This window comes from Bubalus bubalis, chromosome 7 (assembly GCF_019923935.1).
Source record: "Bubalus bubalis isolate 160015118507 breed Murrah chromosome 7, NDDB_SH_1, whole genome shotgun sequence".
Taxonomy (NCBI): domain Eukaryota; kingdom Metazoa; phylum Chordata; class Mammalia; order Artiodactyla; family Bovidae; genus Bubalus; species Bubalus bubalis.
In genome coordinates this window covers 59,019,460-59,040,676 of record NC_059163.1, presented here as the reverse complement: position 1 = coordinate 59,040,676, position 21,217 = coordinate 59,019,460, and the positions used below count along the sequence as shown (strand labels likewise).

At 39.2% G+C, this 21,217-nt stretch overlaps 1 protein-coding gene across 4 annotated transcripts in view; it reads left to right on the top strand.

Annotated features, from left to right (window-relative positions):
- The window catches only part of KLHL5 (kelch like family member 5), a 95,063-nt gene that overhangs the window by 62,295 nt on the left and 11,551 nt on the right, over positions 1–21,217 (top strand). For all 4 annotated transcript variants that reach the window (XM_025290156.3, XM_025290155.3, XM_044945978.2 and 1 more), the window contains 3 exons: positions 2,583–2,769; positions 16,237–16,461; positions 20,185–20,347. In XM_025290156.3, the coding sequence (XP_025145941.1) occupies positions 2,583–2,769; positions 16,237–16,461; positions 20,185–20,347 (575 nt within the window). The remainder of the gene's footprint in view (positions 1–2,582; positions 2,770–16,236; positions 16,462–20,184; positions 20,348–21,217) is intronic.

Genomic DNA, 21,217 nt, shown 5'->3' with positions numbered 1-21,217 from the left:
CCATACAGTGAAGTAGTATTCAACAAAAAAAAGAAATGGATACTGATACATGTTACATATCAATGAACCTCAAAAACATGATAAGTGAAAAAAGCAAGACGCAGGAGACCGTGCATTGTGTGATCCAATTTATACAAAGCATCTAAAGGCAAATCTGTAGAGACAGATTAGAGCTTGGAACAGGAGATAGGAACCGAGATTAACAGTAAACAGGCATTCACGGTGATGAGAATGTTCCAAAACTGTTTTTATGGTAATGGTTGCACAACTTGGTAAATTTACTAAAAATCATTGAACTGTATACTTGAAATGGTGAATTATACAGTATATAAAATATACCTTTGGAGAAGACAATGGCACCCCACTCCAGTACTCTTGCCTGGAAAATCCCATGGACAGAGGAGCCTGGTAGGCTGCAGTCCATGGGGTGGCTAGGAGTCGGACACGACTGAGCGACTTCACTTTCACTTTTCACTTTCATGCACTGGAGAAGGAAATGGCAACCCACTCCAGTGTTCTTGCCTGGAGAATCCCAGGGACGGGGGAGCCTGGTGGGCTGCCGTCTCTGGGGTCGCACAGAGTCGGACACAACTGAAGCGACTTAGCAGCAGCAAAATACACCTTATGTTGTCAAATACAATCCTGCAGTATATCAAAAGGGTAATACACTATGATCAGGAAGATCTTTTTCCAAGAATATAAGAATGGTTGAGTGTTAGGAAATCTGTCAAGGTAATTATATCAATAAAGGAGAAAAAGCCATATAATCATATCACTAGCTGTATAAAAGATATTTGGAAAAAATTAACCATTCTTAATTTTAAAACTCTAAAATAGGGAGAGAAGAAAACAACATATCTATAATAAAGATAAATTATTTAAACATAGTAAAAAATTAAATGCTATAGTAACTGCTGCTGCTGCTGCTGCTAAGTCGCTTCAGTCGTGTCCAACTCTGTGTGACCCCAGAGACGGCAGCGCAGCAGGCTCCCCCGTCCCTGGGATTCCCCAGGCAAGAACACTGGAGTGGGTTGCCATTTCCTTCTCCAGTGCATGAAAGTGAAAAGTGAAAGTGAAGTCACTCAGTCGTGTCCGACTCCTAGAGACCCCATGGACTGCAGCCTACCAGGCTCCTCCGTCCATGGGATTTTCCAGGCCAGAGTACTGGAGTGGGGTGCCATTGCCTTCTCCGCTATAGTAACTATTATCCTAAATAGTGAAAGACTGAAACCATATCAATTTAAACTATAAGATGGATACTCTTTATCACTCTAATTATTTAACACTGCTTGGAAGGTTTTAGCAATTGCATTAATGAAATGAAAATGATATAATTGGTGTATACATTACAAAAAGGTTTAATGCAGTTCCTATTAGAATTCAAACAGGATCAAGATGGTGAAGGGGAATTGGACAAATCTGTCTTAAGTTTATATAGAAAATAAAGACTCAAAAATAGCCCAGAAAATTATTTAAATGAATAGTGAAGGTAGATTTATGTCAGATAAGCAAAAAATGTCATAAGACACTGTAATAGGGATTTCTTTGACAGTCCAGCAGTTAAGACTTCGCCTTCCAATGCAGGGGGTGCTGTTTCCATCCTTGGTCTGGGATGTAAGATCCTACATGCCCCATAGCCAAAAAAACCAAATCATAAAACAAGCAATATTGTAACAAATTCAATAAAGACTTTTTTAAAAAGATACTATAGTATTAGGAAAGGAATAGACAAATATATCAGTGGAACAGAATAGAGAATCAAAAAATAGATCTCATATATCTTGAGACTACTGTAACCAAGGGTCAGTTCAGTTGGGAAATGGAATTATATTGGTCTAGAGCTAGCTATTCATTTGGAAGAAAAAGTATTTCTCAACTCATACGCTGTTTAAAAATTAACTTCATATGAATTAGTATCCTAAATGAAAGAAATAAGGCAATAAAGAGGTAAGTAGGGGGACGAAGAACCAAGCACAAAAGAAAAGAAAGTCATCTTTTTTTTTTTAATTCATCTTTTAAAGGTAGGTTGTAACCATACTTATCCATTTATGTAAAATTACATAGGTAAAACATGTAGAATTCAATGAAGTACAAGGAATTTTAGTTCTTTTAAAATAATCACCATTCGGAGTTCTTTGCCCCTTGGAAAAATTGAAAACTTTGTTTTTGCTGTTCTTGCTGGTTGAACATTCTTTAGAGAGGTCAGATAAATGCAGTCTAATTAGTCAGCTCCCACTTATAATTATTCTTCAGTTAAAACTATTTCTAACTTAGTAAAATGATTTATTTTAGAAAATCTTGAAAATATAGAAACATACCAGAAAAGTTATTTTAAAAAGCACCAGTTTCCCCACTACCCGGAGATAAGCACTATTAAGATTTTAAAGCATACCACTTTTCCTTAGTTCTGTTTTTCAGTAAAATGTAAATTTTGTAACTGTTGAATATTTTAGTTAAAAATAGATGTCCAGACTTGGATTTTTTTTAATGAGATAATTTCCATTTGTGAACATTTGTGTTTATTCTTTTAGCCTCATCAATTTCTTGATCAGTCAATATACCTACTCACTATTTTTTTCTAGTTCCTAGCAGACATGGAAAATAATGCACTTTTTCGAGATGATATAGAATGTCAGAAACTAATTATGGAAGCAATGAAGTATCACTTACTACCAGAGAGACGGCCCATGTTACAGAGTCCTCGGACAAAACCTAGGAAGTCAACTGTTGGTACATTATTTGCAGTTGGAGGAATGGATTCAACAAAAGGTATTAAATAATCTTTTATTTGAAGAAACATACAAAATGAATTTTTGTTTTTCTTTGAAGTATAGTTGATTCACAGTGTTGTTAGTGTGAGGCGTACAGCAAAGTGATTCAGCTATACGTAGCCATATATCCACTCTTTTTAAGATTCTTTTCCCATATGGGTCATTACAGAATATTGAATTCCCTTCATTATACAGTAGGTCCTTATTAGTTATCTGTTTTATATATAGTAATGTGTATATGTCAATCCCAGTTTCCCAATTTATCCCTCCCCTCTTTTCCTTGTTAACCATAAGATTGTTTTCTACATCTGTAACTCTCTCTCTCTTTTGTAAAGAAGTTCATTTGTACATTTTTTTTTAGATTCCACATATAAGCTGTATCATATGATATTTGTCCTTCTCTGACTTACTTCACTCAGTGTGACAATCTCTAGGTCCATCCATGTTGGTGCAAAAGGCATTATTTTGTTCTTTTTAATGGCTGAGTAGTATTCCATTATATATCTTATATATATATGTATACCATATCTTTTTTATCCATTCATCTGTCGGTGGACATTTAGGTTGCTTTCTTGCCTTAGCTATTGTAAATAGTGCTGCAGTGAACATTGGGGTACATGTATCTTTTTGAAAGAAACAGAAAAATGAATTAGTAATAACTAAGGCTTATGAGCTCCTTGGAGAAATAGCTGATTCTAGCACTGAGGTAGGAAAAGTACAAGATAAGCCTAGAACAACTTGTAGCGCCAGAAAGTAAGGAAGTGCCCAATGATGGAAACAGGTCAAGAGATACAGCAGACAGTTGATAAGGGCTCAGTTCAATTCAGTCGCTCAGTCGTGTCCTACTCTTTGCTACCCATGAATTGCAGCACACCAGGCCTCCCTGTCCATCACCAGCTCCCAGAGTTCACTCAAACTCACGTGCATCGAGTCAGTGATGCCATCCAGCCATCTCATCCTCTGTCGTCCCCTTCTCCTCCTGCCCCCAATCCCTCCCAGCATCAGAGTCTTTTCCAATGAGTCAACTCTTCGTATAAGGTGGCCAAAGTACTGGAGTTTCAGCTTTAGCATCCTTCTTTCCAAAGAACACCCAGGACTGATCTCCTTTAGAATGGACTGGTTGGATGTCCTTGCAGTCCAAGGGACTCTCAAGAGTCTTCTCCAACACCACAGTTCAAAGGCATCAATTCTTCGGCGCTCAGCCTTCTTCACAGTCCAACTCTCACATCCATACATGACCACTGGAAAAACCATAGCCTTGACTAGATGGACCTTTGTTGGCAAAGTAATGTCTCTGCTTTTGAATATGCTATCTAGGTTGGTCATAACTTTCCTTCCAAGGAGTAAGCGTTTTTTAATTTCATGGCTGTAAGGGCTACCACTGTCCAAACCTGGGATAATTTCAATGTCAAAATAAATAATGGTAGCAAAAGATTATAACTAAGTATTCATGAATTCATACCGATACAAACAGAAGTAGAAGGGAATGCTCTTCCTTACAGTAGAATACCAACTAATTAAAATATAGAAGCAAAGATGGGATTAGAAAAATCACCATTTGGCAATCATCATATTAATAAGTAATTCAGTCAATCATCAGTTCTCTAAGACTCATAGGTGAAAGTTTTTGAGAGCAGGATCTTTAGTCTCAAAGTATCTCCCAATCATTTGCTTATTAGTCAATCATAAGTTATGTCTTATGGTAGAGAAACTTGACATACAATACCTAAACCAAATAATCAGAGGTCATATTGCCAGTAAAGAGACTAACCAGCAGCCTGTGCTTATGTGATATACTGAGAACTCACCTGGACATCTGTGGTATTCTTGCCAAAAGTGTATAATCTGGACTTAATCATAAGAAAAAGACAAACAAATTCAAATTGAGAGACATGCTACAAAATAACTTACCTGAAGTATTCCAAAATGTCAGCATCATGAAATACAAAAAAAAAAAAAGGTTTAGGAATTTGTCTCTGTCATATGTCTTACAGAGATACGACAGCTTTTACAATATATCATCTTGGATTTTCTTTTACTATGAAAGACATTAAAATGAAAGTTGCTCAGTCGTGTCTGACTCTTTGCAACCCCATGGATAGTCTGTGGAATTCTCCAGACCAGAATACTGGAGTGCGTAGCTGTTCCCTTCAGGGCATCTTTCCAACCCACAGATCAAACTCAGGTCTCCCACATTGCAGGCGGATTCTTTGCCAGCTGAGCCACAAGGGAAGCCCAAGAATACTGGATGGATAGCCTATCCCTTATCCAGTGAGTCTTCCCAACCCAGGAATCAGACCGGAGTCTCCTGCATTGCAGACAGATTCTTTACCAGCTGAGCTGCCAGGGAAGCCATAATTGGAACAAATGATGAAATCCAAATAAGGTCTGTAGATTAGACAGCAACATTGTATAAATGTTAATTTCCAGATTTTGATGATTGTACTGTGGTTTTGTAAGAGGATTTCTGGTTTAGAAGAAGCAACACTGAGATGTTTAGGGATACAGGGGCATCGTGATTCCCAATAGCTCAGTGGTAAAGAATCCACTTGCAATACAGGAGATGTGGGTTCAATCGCTGGGTCAGGAAGATTTCCTGGAGGAGGATATGACAACCCACTCCAGTATTCTTGCTTAGGAAATGCCATGGACAGAGAGGCCTGGCAGGCCACAGTCTGGGGTCACAAAGAGTCAGACACGACTGAACGACTGAGCATGCATGGTCATCATTTTTGCAACTTAATCTGATGAAAACAGTTCAGAAAAACATTCATGCCTACACATGTACATACATAGAAAACAAATGTAAAATATAAATATGCAGGAAATCTCGGTTAAGAGTATCTGGAAATCTTTGTACCCTTCTTGCAGCATTTGTTATTCATAGTAACATTAATAACAACAAACACCATGCCCAGTGCCTACTCAATGCCGGGTATTGTGCTAGAAGCTTTCTGTTTATGTGTATTTTTTCTCAGCATACATCGATCTCCTCTTCCTCTGAATTCCTAGTACTAATAATTTGCAGGCTCCTGACAATACCTCTGACTTCTGGCTACCGCTGTGGTCTCAGTTCTCTTGTATTACTTGTATGACTAAAGCACTTGATACAGTGATCATATCTAAAGGTTTCTCCTCTATATGATATTTCTAAGAAATATCAAAATGTGAGCTCTAATTGAAAATCTTGCATTGTTATTTAGCTTTTAGGTTATAAAATATAAATAAATATAAATATAGCTATTATTGCACATAGCATATAGTGCTATGTATATATAGATGCTTAAGTTTTAAATATAGACTTGATGACTCAGTGTTCTATAAGTACATAAAGATAACTGATTGGAGTTATAATGTAAGTATTTGAACATTTTTGGAGACGTCCACTGTCCAGATAACTGATCTGCAAATACTTACTAAATAACCTGCTCTATGTCTGAAACTGGTGCTTAGCTTTATAGTCATTACCAGCACTTAAACTCTTCTCCTCAGTCTTTCCTTCTCTTTTTCAAGGCTTTAACTGTTATCTCTGTATTAATTATACTCTCACATTTTGATTTTTTATAATTTATTGAAGTATAGTTGTTTACAGTATTGTGTTAATTTCTGCTCTGTAGCAAAGTGATTGAGTTCTGTATATATCCTTTTTTATTTTCTTTTCCATGATGGTTTATCATAGGATATTGAATATAGTTCCCTGTATAGGTCCTATACGGTAGGACCTTGTTGTTTAACATTTTCTATAAAATGGTTTGCATTTGCTAATCCCAAACTCCCAGTTCATCCCTCCCCCACCTCCGCTCCTCCTTGGCACCACATCTATTCTCTATGCCTTGTGAGTCTGTTTCTGTTTGGTAGATAAGTTCATTTGTATCATATTTCAGATTCCACAAAATAAGTCTTGCACTTTGATTTTATTCTCATATTTCCAACTTGTATAAAATACCTATTTGACGTTTGGTTTTCACCTTAAACGTCATGTATTCAAACCTTCTCTGACCGTGTCTCTCAGACTTGAGAGCTTGTGATCATAGTTCAGTGCTCTTCAGAGGACATCAGCTCTGGCTCATGTAAGCAAATAAGGAATTTATTGGAAGGCTATTGAGAAATGGATAGGACTACATCCACTGTCCCTGCTTCTTTATAAATCCTGCTTTAGGTTTTAAATTCCAAGTTCAGACATCCATTTGACTAGCTTTAGGTCAGTCATAGGCCCCAAAATTCCAAAGACAATGACTGTCTTAAGTCCAGAAAAGAGGGGTTGTATGTATACATATGACTGATTCACTTTGCTGTACAGTAGAAACTAACACAACATTGTAAAGTAACTATACTCCAGTAAATTTTTTTTTAAAAGAGAAAGACCTGCCTTTTCAGTTTTCTGGGAGATGGGTTCCTGGCTCCCATCAAGGCTTATACATACATAGGAAGAGTCCCCAAACTTGGGGAAGGAACTTGAATTCTAAGTAGCCAAGTAAACAATACTTACCTCCTCTCTCCTTCTGTCTCTCAAACTTACATTCTGATAGTCACCAAGTGACTTCTTTCAAATGACTCCTAATTCTTCCAAATCTCCACTGCTGTCCTGATAATTCCAATTAGCCTTCTCTCAACTCACAAATTTTGATTATGTTAATTTTGTGGGAGTAGCATTCATTATATTCTTAGTAAATGTCAGGCATTATGCTAAGAACTTGACCTACATTGTTTCATTTCATCTTCCTAGCAACTTTCAGAGCTGTATGTTACTCGATTCAGTTCAGTTCAGTCGCTCAGTCATGTCCAGCTCTTTGCGACCCCATGAATCACAGCACGCCAGGCCTCCCTGTCCATCACCATCTCCCGGAGTTCACTCAAACTCACGTCCATCGAGTCGGTGATGCCATCCAGCCATCTCTTCCTGTCGTCCCCTTCTCTTCCTGCTCCCAATCCCTCCCAGCATCAGAGTCTTTTCCAGTGAGTCAACTCTTTACATGAGGTGGCCAAAGTACTGGAGTTTCAGCTTTAGCATCATTCCTTTCAAAGAACACCCAGGGCTGATCTCCTTCAGGATGGACTGGTTGGATCTCCTTGCTCCAGCACCACAGTTCAAAAGCATCAATTCTTCGGCGCTCAGCTTTCTTCATAGTCCAACTCTCACATCCATACATGATCACTGGAAAAACCATAGCCTTGACTAGACGGACCTTTGTTGGCAAAGTAATGTCTCTGCTTTTCGATATGCTATCTAGGTTGGTCATAACTCTTCTTCCAAGGAGTAAGCGTCTTAATTTCATGGCTGCAGTCACCATCTGCAATGATTTTGGAGCCCAAAAAGATAAAGTCTGACACTGTTTCCACTGTTTCCCTATCTATTTCCCATGAAGTGATGGGACCAGATGCCATGATCTTTGTTTTCTGAATGTTGAGCTTTAAGCCAGCTTTTTCACTCTCCTCTTTCACTTTCATCAAGAGGCTTTTTAGTTCCTCTTCACTTTCTGCCATACTGCCCTCTTTTAGAGAAGAGGATACTGAGACAGAGAAGTTAAATAACTTTCCTAGGTTCACACAGCTAATTAGTGATGGAATCAAGATACAGATAGGCATTTTGACTTTGGACACTATACTCTGCTTAATTCCCATGTTAACTTCCGTTAACATGCCGCTGCTCTGCTCAAAAGTTTCAGCAATCTTAATTTCTTTACTGCACAAAGTATAAATTCCTCTCTCTAGATTTCAAGACTTTCTGTAATCTGGCCTTTGCAGTTTGACCAAATTTATTTCTAAGTCTCTCTTAATAATCAAATGCTCTGAGGTTCTGTCCTACTCAAGCTGTCTTCCAAGGCTTTATCTTATTCCCAGTGTCTTCATGCTGCTGCTAAGTTGCTTCAGTCATGTCCAACTCTGTGCGACCCCATAGACGGCAGCCTACCAGGCTCCCCTGTCCCTGGGATTCCCCAGGCAAGAACACTGGAGTGGGTTGCCATTTCCTTCTCCAATGCATGAAAGTGAAAAGTGAAAGTGAAGTCGCTCAGTCGTGTCCGACTCTTAGTGACCCCATGGACTGCAGCCTACCAGGCTCCTCCACCCATGAAATAATGAAGAGCAATTTGCATTAGTTAGATAGGAGTCTTGATTATTAAGTTCTTGGTCCCTTCATATATCTGTTTAGTATAGAACCCCCAAATGAGCTAGTAATGGTTCTAAATAGCCACTAAAATGGTATCAGGATATATTTGTACTTAATTTTTTTTTTAAAGGTCAGTCCTTCAGTATAAATTAGGGAAATTCCAAGCTTTTACATAGGATTTTTATAATTACTAAGATTTTGTTATTTGGAGATAACATTTTTTAAGATACATGTTTCAGATTTTAAAATCTTAATGTCTTTAAAATTACATTTGATATTAACAAAAGAATTTTTAGTTACTAGTTCATATGCCTCTGATACTGCTTAGTGAACTGGATCTAAAAGGAATAACTCAAAATTCAAATTAGGACAGATAAGTAGCAGGGGCTTTTTATTTGAGGAAGAAAGAAGTTTTTAAGGTCAAGTTTAGAGTGATGATTCAAGTATACTATTACATAAAATATTTGTATCGGTAAAGCCTCATTTTGGCTAAAAATCACAAAGATTATTCAAATTCAAAAATATTTTTCAACAGCTGCTATATACAACAGAGTCTATTATATGACATTTGAGAGTGCTACAGTGGAAAAAGACTCAGTATTTATCTCAAATAACTTAAAACTTTTATAAGGTAAATAAAAATAGTAACACTAATTTAAGAAAAATATATGCATACACACAGCCCTGGTGTCTCAGCAGTAAAGAGTCTGCCTGCCTGCAATGTAAGAGACTCGGTAGAAGCTATGGGTTCAGTTTCTGGGTCTGGAAGATCCCCTAGAGAAGGAAATGACAACCCACTGCAGTATTCTTGCCTGCAAAATCTCATGGACAGAGGAGCTTAGTGGGCTGCAGTCCATAGGGTTGCAAAAGAACCAGACACAATGTATCAACTAAACAACAACAAAAATATGCATACACACATGTATTAAAGACTTTAAAGGTTTCTTGCCATATGTATAATGGCAAAACTATTTCTAAATTTTAGTAGACATCAGTAGCATCAGTGCTCTGATGACCTAGTTGTAACAAATATTTCAGAATAAATGCTTGTCTTGATTGTAGTGCTATAAGAATAGCACTGATTGCATGTTGTATTAGAGGCTTAGAAGAGAGAAGTAAAGTAGATACTAATTGAACTCTTCATAACTGAGGGTTTTCCTCTGTTTCTTTGCATTGATCACTGAGGAAAGCTTACTTATATCTCCTTGCTATTCTTTGGAACTCTGCATTCAAATGGGTATATCTTTCCCTTTATCTGCCTTTTTTTTTTTTTTTTTCAGTTTGCAAATTATTTATTTATTTATTTATTTTTACTTTACAATATTCTATTGGTTTTGCCATACATCAACATGCATCTGCCATGGATGTACACGTGTTCCCCATCCTGAGCCCCCCTCCCACTTCCCTCCCTATACCATCCCTCTGGGTCATCCCAGTGCACCAGCCCCAAGCTTCCTGTATCCTGCATAGAACCTGGACTGGCGATTCGTTTCTTATATGATATTATACATGTTTTAATGCCATTGTCCCAAATCATCCTCCCACTCCCTCTCCCACAGAGTCCAAAAGACTGTTCTATAGATCTGTGTCTCTTTTGCTGTCTCGCATACAGGGTTGTCGTTAACCATCTTTCTAAATTCCATATATATGCATTAGTATACTATATTGGTGTTTTTCTTTCTGGCTTACTTCACTCTGTATAATAGGCTCCAGTTTCATCCACCTCATTAGAACTGATTCAAATGTATTCTTTTTAATAGCTGAGTAATACTCCATTGTGTATATGTACCACAGCTTTCTTATCCATTCATCTGCTGATGGACATCTAGGTTGCTTCCATGTCCTGGCTATTATAAACAGTGCTGCGATGAACACTGGGGTACAGCCACTATGGAGAACAGTGTGGAGATTCCTTAAAAAACTGGAAATAGAACGGCCATCAGATCAGATCAGATCAGATCAGTCGCTCAGTCGTATCCGACTCTTTGCGACCCCATGAATCGCAGCACGCCAGGCTTCCCTGTCCATAACCATCTCCCGGAGTTCACTGAGACTCACGTCCATCGAGTCAGTGATGCCATCCAGCCATCTCATCCTCTGTCGTCCCCTTCTCCTCTTGCCCCCGATCCCTCCCAGCATCAGAGTCTTTTCCAATGAGTCAACCCTTCGCATGAGGTGGCCAAAGTACTGGAGTTTCAGCTTTAGCATCATATCTTCCAAAGAACACCCAGGGCTGATCTCCTTCAGAATGGACTGGTTGGAGCTCCTTGCAGTCCAAGGGACTCTCAAGAGTCTTCTCCAACACCACAGTTCAAAAGCATCAGTTCTTTGGTACTCAGCCTTCTTCACAGTCCAACTCTCACATCCATACATGACCACAGGAAAAATCATAGCCTTGACTAGACAAACCTTTGTTGGCAAAGTAATGTCTCTGCTTTTGAATATGCTATCTAGGTTGGTCATAACTTTTCTTCCAAGGAGCAAGCGTCTTTTAATTTCATGGCTGCAATCACCATCTGCAGTGATTTTGGAGCCCAGAAAAATAAAGTCTGACGCTGTTTCCCCTGTTTCCCCATCTATTTCCCATGAAGTGATGGACCCAGATGCCATGATCTTCGTTTTCTGAATGTTGAGCTTTAAGCCAACTTTTTCACTCTCCTCTTTCACTTTCATCAAGAGGCTTTTTAGTTCCTCTTCACTTTCTGCCATAAGGGTGGTGTCATCTGCATATCTGAGGTTATTGATATTTCTCCCAGCAATCTTGATTCCAGCCTGTGTTTCTTCCAGTCCAGCATTTCTCATGATGTACTCTGCATATAAGTTAAATAAACAGGGTGACAATATACAGCCTTGACGGACTCCTTTTCCTATTTGGAACCAGTCTGTTGTTCCATGTCCAGTTCTAACTGTTGCTTCCTGACCTGCATACAAATTTCTCAAGAGGCAGATCAGGTGGTCTGGTATTCCCATCTCTTTCAGAATTTTCCACAGTTTATTGTGATCCACACAGTCAAAGGCTTTGGCATAGTCAATAAAGCAGAAATAGATGCTTTCCTGGAACTCTCTTGCTTTTTCCATGATCCAGCGGATGCTGGCAATTTGATCCCTGGTTCCTCTGCCTTTTCTAAGGGCATACACACTGAGGAAACCAGAACTGAAAGAGACACGTGTACCCCAACGTTCTTTTATCTGCTTTTTGATTCACTTCTTTTCACAGCTATTTGTAAGGCTTCCTCAGACAGCCATTTTGCTTTTTTGCATTTCTTTTTCTTGGAGATGGTCTTGATTCCTGTCTCCTGTACAATGTCACGAACCTCTGTCCATAGCTCATCAAGCACTCTGTCTATCAGATCTAGTCCCTTAAATCTATTTCTCACTTCCACTGTATAGTCATAAGGGATTTGATTTAGGTCATACCTGAATGGTCTAGTGGTTTTCTCCACTTTCTTCAATTTCAGTCTGAATTTGGCAATAAGGAGTTCATGATCTGAGCTACAGTCAGCTCCCGGTCTTGTTTTTGCTGACTATATAGAGTTTCTCCATCTTTGGCTGCAAAGAATATAATCAGTCTTATTTTGGTGTCGACCATCTGGTGATGTCCATGTGTAGAGTCTTCCCTTGTGTTGTTGGAAGAGGGTGTTTGCTATGACCAGTGCGTTCTCTTGGCAGAAGTCTCATTTTGTACTCCAAGGCCAAATTTGATGGTTACTCCAGGTGTTTCTTGACCTCCTACTTTTGCATTCCAGTTCCCTATAATGAAAAGGACATCTTTTTTGGGTGTCAGTTCTAGAAGGTCTTGTAGGTCTTTATAGAACTGTTCAGCTTCAGCTTCTTCAGTGTTACTGGTCAGAGCATAGACTTGGATTACCGTGATATTGAATGGTTTGCCTTGGAAACGAGCAGAGATTATTCTGTCGTTTTTGAGATTGCATCCAAGTACTGCATTTTGGGCTCTTTTGTTGACTATAATGGCTACTCCATTTCTTCTAAGGGATTCCTGCCCACAGTAGTAGATATGGTCATCTGAGTTAAATTCACCCATTCCAGTCCGTCTTAGTTCTCTGATTCCTAGAATGTCGATGTTCACTCTTGCCATCTCCTGTTTGACCACTTCCAGTTTGCCTTGTTTCATGGCCCTAACATTCCAGGTTCCTATGCAATATTGCTCTTTATAGCATCGGGCCTTGCTTACATCACCAGTCACATCCACAACTGGGTGTTGTTTTTGCTTGGCTCCATCCCTTCATTCTTTCTGGAGTTATTTCTCCACTGATCTCCAATAGTATATTGGGCACCTACCGAGCTGGGGAGTTCATCTTTCAGTGTCCTATCTTTTTGCCTTTTCATACTGTTCATGGGGTTCTCAGGGAAAGAATACTGAAGTGGTTTGCCATTCCCTTCTCCAGTGGACCACATTCTGTCAGACCTCTCCACCATGAGCCGCCCGTCTTTGGTGGCCCCACGGGCATGGCTTAGTTTCATTGAGTTAGATAAGGCTTTGGTCCGTCTGATCAGAATGGCCTGTTGTCTGTGATTGTGGTTTCAGTCTGCTCTCTGATGCGCTCTGTCAGTGCCTACCATCTTACTTGGGTTTCTCTTACCTTGGACATGGGGTATCTCTCTCTTCACAGCTGCTTCAGCAAAGGCCAGCCGCACTCCTTACCTTGGATGTGGGGTAGGTCCTCTCAGCCGCCGCCAAGAATGGGAAAGACTATAGATCTCTTCAAGAAAATTAGAGATACCAAGGGAACATTTCATGTAAAGATGGGCACAATAAAGGACAGAAATGGTAGGGACCTAACAGAAGCAGAAGATATTAAGAAGAGGTGGCAAGAATACACAGAAGAACTATACAAAAAAGATCTTCACAACCCAGATAATCATGATGGTGTGATCACTCACCTAGAGCCAGACATCCTGGAATATGAAGTCAACTGGGCCTTAGGAAGCATCACTATGAACAAAGCTAGTGGAGGTGATGGAATTCCAGTTGAGCCATTTCAAATCCTGAAAGATTATGCTGTGAAAGTGCTGCACTCAGTATGCCAGCAAATTTGGAAAACTCAGCAGGGGCCATAGGACTGGAAAAGGTCAGTTTTCATTCCAATCCCAAAGAAAGGCAATGCCAAAGAATGCTCAAACTACTGCACAATTGCACTCATCTCACACGCTAGTAAAGTAATGCTTAAAATTCTCCAAGCCAGGCTTCAGCAATACATGAACTGTGAATTTCCAGATGTTCAAGCTGGTTTTAGAAAAGGCAGAGGAACCAGAGATCAAATTGCCAACATCCGCTGGATCATGGAAAAAGCAAGAGAGTTCCAGGAAAGCATCTATTTCTGCTTTATTGACTATGCCAAAGCCTTTGACTGTGTGGATCACAATAAACTGTGGAAAATTCTGAAAGAGATGGGAATACCAGACCACCTGATCTGCCTCTTGAGAAATTTGTATGCAGGTCAGGAAGCAACAGTTAGAACTGGACATGGAACAACAGACTGGTTCCAAATAGGAAAAGGAGTCCGTCAAGGCTGTATATTGTCACCCTGTTTATTTAACTTATATGCAGAGTACATCATGAGAAATGCTGGACTGGAAGAAACACAAGCTGGAATCAAGATTGCTGGGAGAAATATCAATAACCTCAGATATGCAGATGACACCACCCTTATGGCAGAAAGTGAAGAGGAACTAAAAAGCCTCTTGATGAAAGTGAAAGAGGAGAGTGAAAAAGTTGGCTTAAAGCTCAACATTCAGAAAACGAAGATCATGGCATCTGGGTCCATCACTTCATGGGAAATAGATGGGGAAACAGTGGAAACAGCATCTGACTTTCTTTTTTTGGGCTCCAAAATCACTGCAGATGGTGATTGCAGCCATGAAATTAAAAGACGCTTGCTCCTTGGAAGAAAAGTTATGACCAACCTAGACAGCATATTAAAAAGCAGAGACATTACTTTGTCAACAAAGGTCTGTCTAGTCAAAGCTAGGGTTTTTTCATTGATCATGTATGGATGTGAGAGTTGGACTATAACGAAAGCTGCACGCCGAAGAATTGATGCTTTTGAACTGTGATGTTGGAAAAGACTCTTGAGAGTCACTTGGACTGCAAGGAGATCCAACCTGTCCATCCTAAAGGAGATCAGTCTTGGTGTTCATTGGAAGGAGTGATGTTGAAGCTGAAACTCCAATACTTGGCCACCTGATGCACAGAGCTGACTCATTGGAAAAGACCCTGATGCTGGCAAAGATTGAGGGCAGGAGGAGAAGGGGATGACAGAGGATGAGATGGTTGGATGGCATCACCAACTCAATGGACATGGGTTTGGGTGGACTCCAGGAGTTGGTGCTGGACAGGGAGGCCTGGTGTGCTGCGGTTCATGGGGTCGCAAAGAGTCAGACACGACTAAGCGACTGAACTGAACTGAACTGAACTACTGAGAATTGGCTCTTTGTTTAGAGGAGTACGTCTTTTTTTTTTTTTTTTAACCTTAACTCCACTGTTCTTACCTCATAAAGAAAACAGAAGAGTTCTTTGGATCTTGTAATTCTTGATAACATGTAGACACCATCATTCCCCAAACTTTCCATGCTTAGGATTCTCAAAGCATTGCATCCACTCTTCAGCTCTTGTCCTTCCCTGGTTTCGGTGAAGTGTGTATCCCCCCTCCTCCTATGAAAGCCAGCCTCTCACCTGGGCCCTGATACTGCCCTTTCATGTTTTCTCAGGAACTCTCACTGTTAAGTAGGAGCCCTTCGTCTCATGTATTTTCAACTTCCTTCCCCACGGCTAGATCCTTCCGATTATTAACTCAGGTTTATCCACTTTTAACAACAAAACAAAACTTCCCTCAGCCCACCAAATAATTCTTCTCTCTCTCCACCTTTTTGTAGCCAGACTTCTTAAAGGAATGATTGATGCTTATTTTCTCCATTTCCTCACCTCGTAGTCCTGTCTCAACTGCTCAAACAAAGGACTCTCCCTAAAGTCATGAATGACCTCCATGTAGCTAAATTCAGTCATACTTTTCAGTCTTCATCCTACTTGATCCTCTTTTTTACTTTGGCTTCCATCGTGCTAAACTACCCTGCTTTCTTCCCTTCTGGCTGTTGCTTCTCAGCCCTCTTTGACAGACTGTCCTTTCTCACTTGACCTTCTAGTACCAGAGTCTGGTGTAAGCACTAGAGAGTAGAAGGAGATGAGGGCAGGGAAGTTGAGATCATGCAGGTGCTTATTGGAACATATTAGAAATATTATTGTCAGTGCTAATCCTATACTTTTATATGTCTAAGTTCATAAAATACTCAATGATGGTGAGCTTTTTATTTGCATAACTTCTTTCTGTTACTATTAAGGAGCAACAAGCATCGAAAAGTATGATCTTCGTACAAATATGTGGACTCCTGTAGCAAATATGAATGGGCGGAGGCTGCAGTTCGGCGTTGCAGTGTTAGATGACAAACTGTACGTGGTTGGAGGAAGAGATGGACTGAAGACTTTGAATACTGTAGAATGCTACAACCCTAAAACAAAAACTTGGAGTGTGATGCCTCCTATGTCTACACATAGGCATGGCCTTGGTGAGATAACTGCAGATTTGTTCATACTTTCATGTATAGGCCTGTATGGCATTTTCACATTCTTTACCTGGCAGAAGATCAGTGTCGCAGCTGCTGAGCCAACAGCAGTCACCGGCATTCTCTCATGCTCCCTGTTATCTGAGAAGCAGAAGCAGAGAAAACAAGCATGTATATGTGCAGCCAGCACAAGTGAAAACATGAATATTTAAGAATTATGGTGTAGCATGATGGACTGACAAGCCACCATTTGACATGTGTGTTCTATGTTGACATTTAATGTTATCTAACTGAAATGCTTATTTAAAGATCTTTAGCATTATTTTTTTTTCATGTATATTCCTTTGTTTTTAAGCAGAAATGAATAAGATGCAGAAAAATTTTGAGGTAGCACAGAGAATGTCATGATAGAGACTCTTCATTCTTTAATTCAGTAATTCACTGAGCAAATATTGATTAGCATGTGCTGTGTGCCATGCTCTCTGTTCTGTAGATATATAAAGATGAGGAAGACACTGTCTTTATCTTCAAGAAACTGATGACTCATTCTGAAATGGACAGAAGAGAATTTAGGGATCTTGTATCAGATGACTTCTCTTTTCTCATAGAAAAAAATGAAAAGAATTGTTTGCTGAGAGTGAAGGGGTGGATATATTATAAAATTAGATGGGGCTTGAAATGTATGTATATCACCCAGATTTTGCTGTATAACAAACCACTCCAAAACACAGAAGCTTAAACCAAGGATTATTTATTTAGCTCATTAATCTGTGCATCAGCTGGGGAGTTCTTCTGGTCTGGGCTGACTTAGAAGATTTCAGCTGGGTTTTCTCATGAATCTGGAGTAGGCAGGCAGGCTAGTTGGTCATTGATCTAGAATGGCCTCACTCACATGTGTGGAACACCAGCTATCAGCCTAGGCAGCAGAGGCAATTGGGCCACATGCCTCTAGTCATTCAGGCTAGCCCAGTATTATTCTTATGGTGGGAGTCACAGGGTTTCAAAAGCAGCAATAGAAGGTAAGTCCCAATGCACAAACATTTCAAGCTGCTTCTTGCCTCATGTTTGGTAATATCCCATTGGCTAAAATAAGTCATGTGGGCAAGCCCTGATTCAAAAGGTAGAAAAACAGACTCCACTTCTTGATGGGAGGACCTACAGAATCCCATTGCAAATAGACATGTCTTCTGGGAGAGGGAGAATTTGTTACCATATTGTCAATTTATCAGAGTTTTGGAAAAGGCTTAAAATAGTTGCAATAAAGAATTTGATAGGTTATTATAAAAGATGAATGAGTTACAGTGAAGAGATAGTTGAGTTTAGATAACATGGCTTTGTACTATACCCAGTTTATTAATACTGAGCACCAGAGTAGAAATTGCCCAAAATGCCAGTGAAAATTGTCTAGGCATGAAGCTTGGTATGGTAATGGGAACAGCAAAAGATCAGAGAGACAAGGGATTCCTCTAGTTGCAATTAGCTTTCAGTGAAAGATGATCTTCAGTTTCAAGTTAGATAAGGAAGTAAAACCAGAGAGTTGGGGCTAAGGTACTGAGAGAGGAGCTTAAAATTAACTACATGAAATTCAGCAAACAAAACAAATAGTAATCTTGAATCCATAAAATCAACTATTCAGTTCAGTTCAGTTCAGTTGCTCAGTCATGTCCGACTCTTTGCGACCCCATGAATTGCAGCACGCCAGGCCTCCCTATCCATCACCAACTCCTGGAGTTCACCCAAACTCATGTCCATCGAGTTGGTGATGCCATCGAGCTATCTCATCCTCTGTCATCCCCTTCTCCTCCTGCCCCCAATCCCTCCCAGCATCAGAGTCTTTTCCAATGAGTCAACTCTTCACATAAGGTGGCCAAAGTATTGGAGTTTCAGCTTCAAAATCAGTCCTACCAATGAATACCCAGGACTTATCTCCTTTAGAATGGACTGGTTGGATCTCCTTGCAGTCCAAGGGACTCTCAAGAGTCTTCTCCAACACCACAGTTCAAAAGCAGCAATTCTTCGGTGCTCAGCTTTCTTCGCAGTCCAACTTTCACATCCATACATGACCACTGGAAAAATCATAGCCTTGACTAGACGGACCTTTGTTGGTAACTATTACATAGGCACAAAATGGAAAGATGTATCTTAAAAGCAGCCTGAACGAGGCTTTTAAATTTGTGTTGAGCATAAAATCCAGGGTCAAAAATATGATTCAGCTGCAAACGTTCCTCTATTATGGGGAAAAGAAAGTCAATTCTAACTTAATGTAATTTCTTATAGTACATAGAATGGGAATGGCCATTATCTACCTATGTCTTGTACAGATGAGATTGTGCATGGGATTCTATCATTAGTTCTAGGTACCATACAAAAGAGTTTATTGAACTGTAGCAAGTTCAAAGGAGAATGACCATATCATTCAAAGTGTCTTCTTTAAGCCTTTATTTCCATTTTATGTTGTTCAGAACAGCTTTGTTCTTACTAATTTACCTTATAATAAACGTTATAAACATTATTTAAAATAATGTTTGAACTTACAGAAGAAATCTTTACTTAAGTAAATTTTAAATTTAAATTACTTAATTACACTCACACACATGTAAAAATATAAAATTGTCTATGTTTTATGTATATTTGGAGATAGATAGGTAATCTCCTATAGCTAGTACTGGTAGGACACAAATGAGTAGGATGGTATGTTGATTTGGTTCCTGCATGGACGGTGACTATTTATGTCATCTGGCTATGATTTCACAAAAATAGATGTCTTTGTATCACAATATGTGTATTTTGGCCTTCAGGTGATATGTATTTATATCTTACCTGACTATGGTCATGTCATACTCCTGCTGCTTTTGCTAAGTCACTTCCCAAAACCCTCCACTGGCTTTCCATCTCATTTAGAATAGAATCCAAAGTCCTTACAATTGTCCCGACCACTACATGATCTGAGTCCACCCTTCCCCTCATCCACTACTCTCTCCCCCTTACTCACCAACTGGCCTCCTAGCTGTATATACCACAGACACACTATGCCTCAGGGCCTTTGTATATACTAGTCCTTTTATCTCACCTTCTCTTCCCCTAGATACCTTCAAGCCTGGTTTCCTAACTTCATTCACATTTCTGTTCAAACATCAGTCTATCCGAGAGGTCTCCCTGATCCTCTCTACCCTTTTCCTTTATTCCCAAGTAAAATATTAGATCCATCAGGGCAGAGCCCTTATCTGTTATGCCCCATTAAGTACCTGGCCCGTGGTAGAAGCTCAGTAGCTGTTGAATAAATGAACATATGAATCTGACTTGGTTCTCTTTTGATGAATCAGACCAATATATTGTGGTATCAAATCTAACAAGCAGAATCTCATAATTTGAATTAAAGGAAGAAAGGAATAAAATTGCTGTTTTCAAATATATTGTAAATCCAAATTGTTGAAAAATATTCTAAATATGGCAAAATTGCACATATTGTATGTTTTTTAAATAACTTTCCCCTGTTGGGCCTCAAAAGATTGCCTCTAAACCTTTTAAGACCAGAATTACAGTGCTGTTTCTCCCTCTTACCCACCCACCTATCTATCAAGAAGAGCTGTGTCCCTCATAACCAATGTCTTCGTCATAAATTTTTATCATCAATTTTTGCTCAGTTAAATTTGCTTCTTAAAGGTTCATTTTACTTATATGTCAATGAACGATTTTTCAGTTTGCTTCTTTCCTGTCTCCTTGCAGGCGTGGCTGTACTGGAAGGTCCTATGTATGCAGTAGGAGGACATGATGGCTGGAGCTATCTGAATACAGTGGAAAGATGGGACCCTCAGGCTCGCCAGTGGAACTTTGTTGCTACCATGTCCACTCCCAGGAGCACAGTTGGTGTGGCTGTACTAAGTGGAAAGTAAGGATATATTTAAAATTCCACTTAAATGTATCAAGCTATAGCATGTCCAACTTAAAAGATACATAGAAATCATGAGAGAAATACTTTGAATGATGTAAACAAACTTTTTAGTCTCTTTTTTATAATAGTTCTAAATATAAATAGCTCAACATTAAGTTAGGGTTTTATTTTAATGTACAGATATTATAAATTTCTAGTTATTTTAAGTAAATTTTATATAAATATTCAATATAGTGAAAATCTGGTGGTTTATATAACTTGAAAAGTTTTTTTTTAATTATATAGTCTCGCTCGTATTTCTCTAAATAATTCCTTCCATCTCTGCTACTGATTTTTCCTTACTTAAATATATGTGTGTTTTAGTCACGCAGTTGTGTCTGACTCTTTGCAACCCCATGGACTGTAGACCGCCAGGCTCCTCTGTCCATGGAATTTTCCAGGCAGGGATATTGGAATGGGTTGCCATTTCCTTCTCCGGGGGATCTTCCCAACCCAGGGGACTGAACCCAGATCTCCTGCATTAGCAGGTGGAGTCTTTAGCAGTGAGCTGTAGGGGAAGCCTTTCCTTACTTAACACTTCTTTCTTATCTTGGTAAACTGCTGAATACTAGAATGCATTTAGAAAGACATGTTTCCTTGTTTCTTGTCTGCTCTAAATAAACATATTTGGATAGAGCCACAACTAATAGCTCTTAGTTACTCAAAGACTAAAACATATAGTATCTTTTCCAGGCCTTTCTTCCATAAAATGAAGACCTATATGGTTATTAAATAAAAGTTTTTTGTTACATAACTTTACTCATTTAAAATGCTTTATCATCATCTCCAGAAAGAGAAAAGAATAAAGGTTAAAATACAGAAACTTAA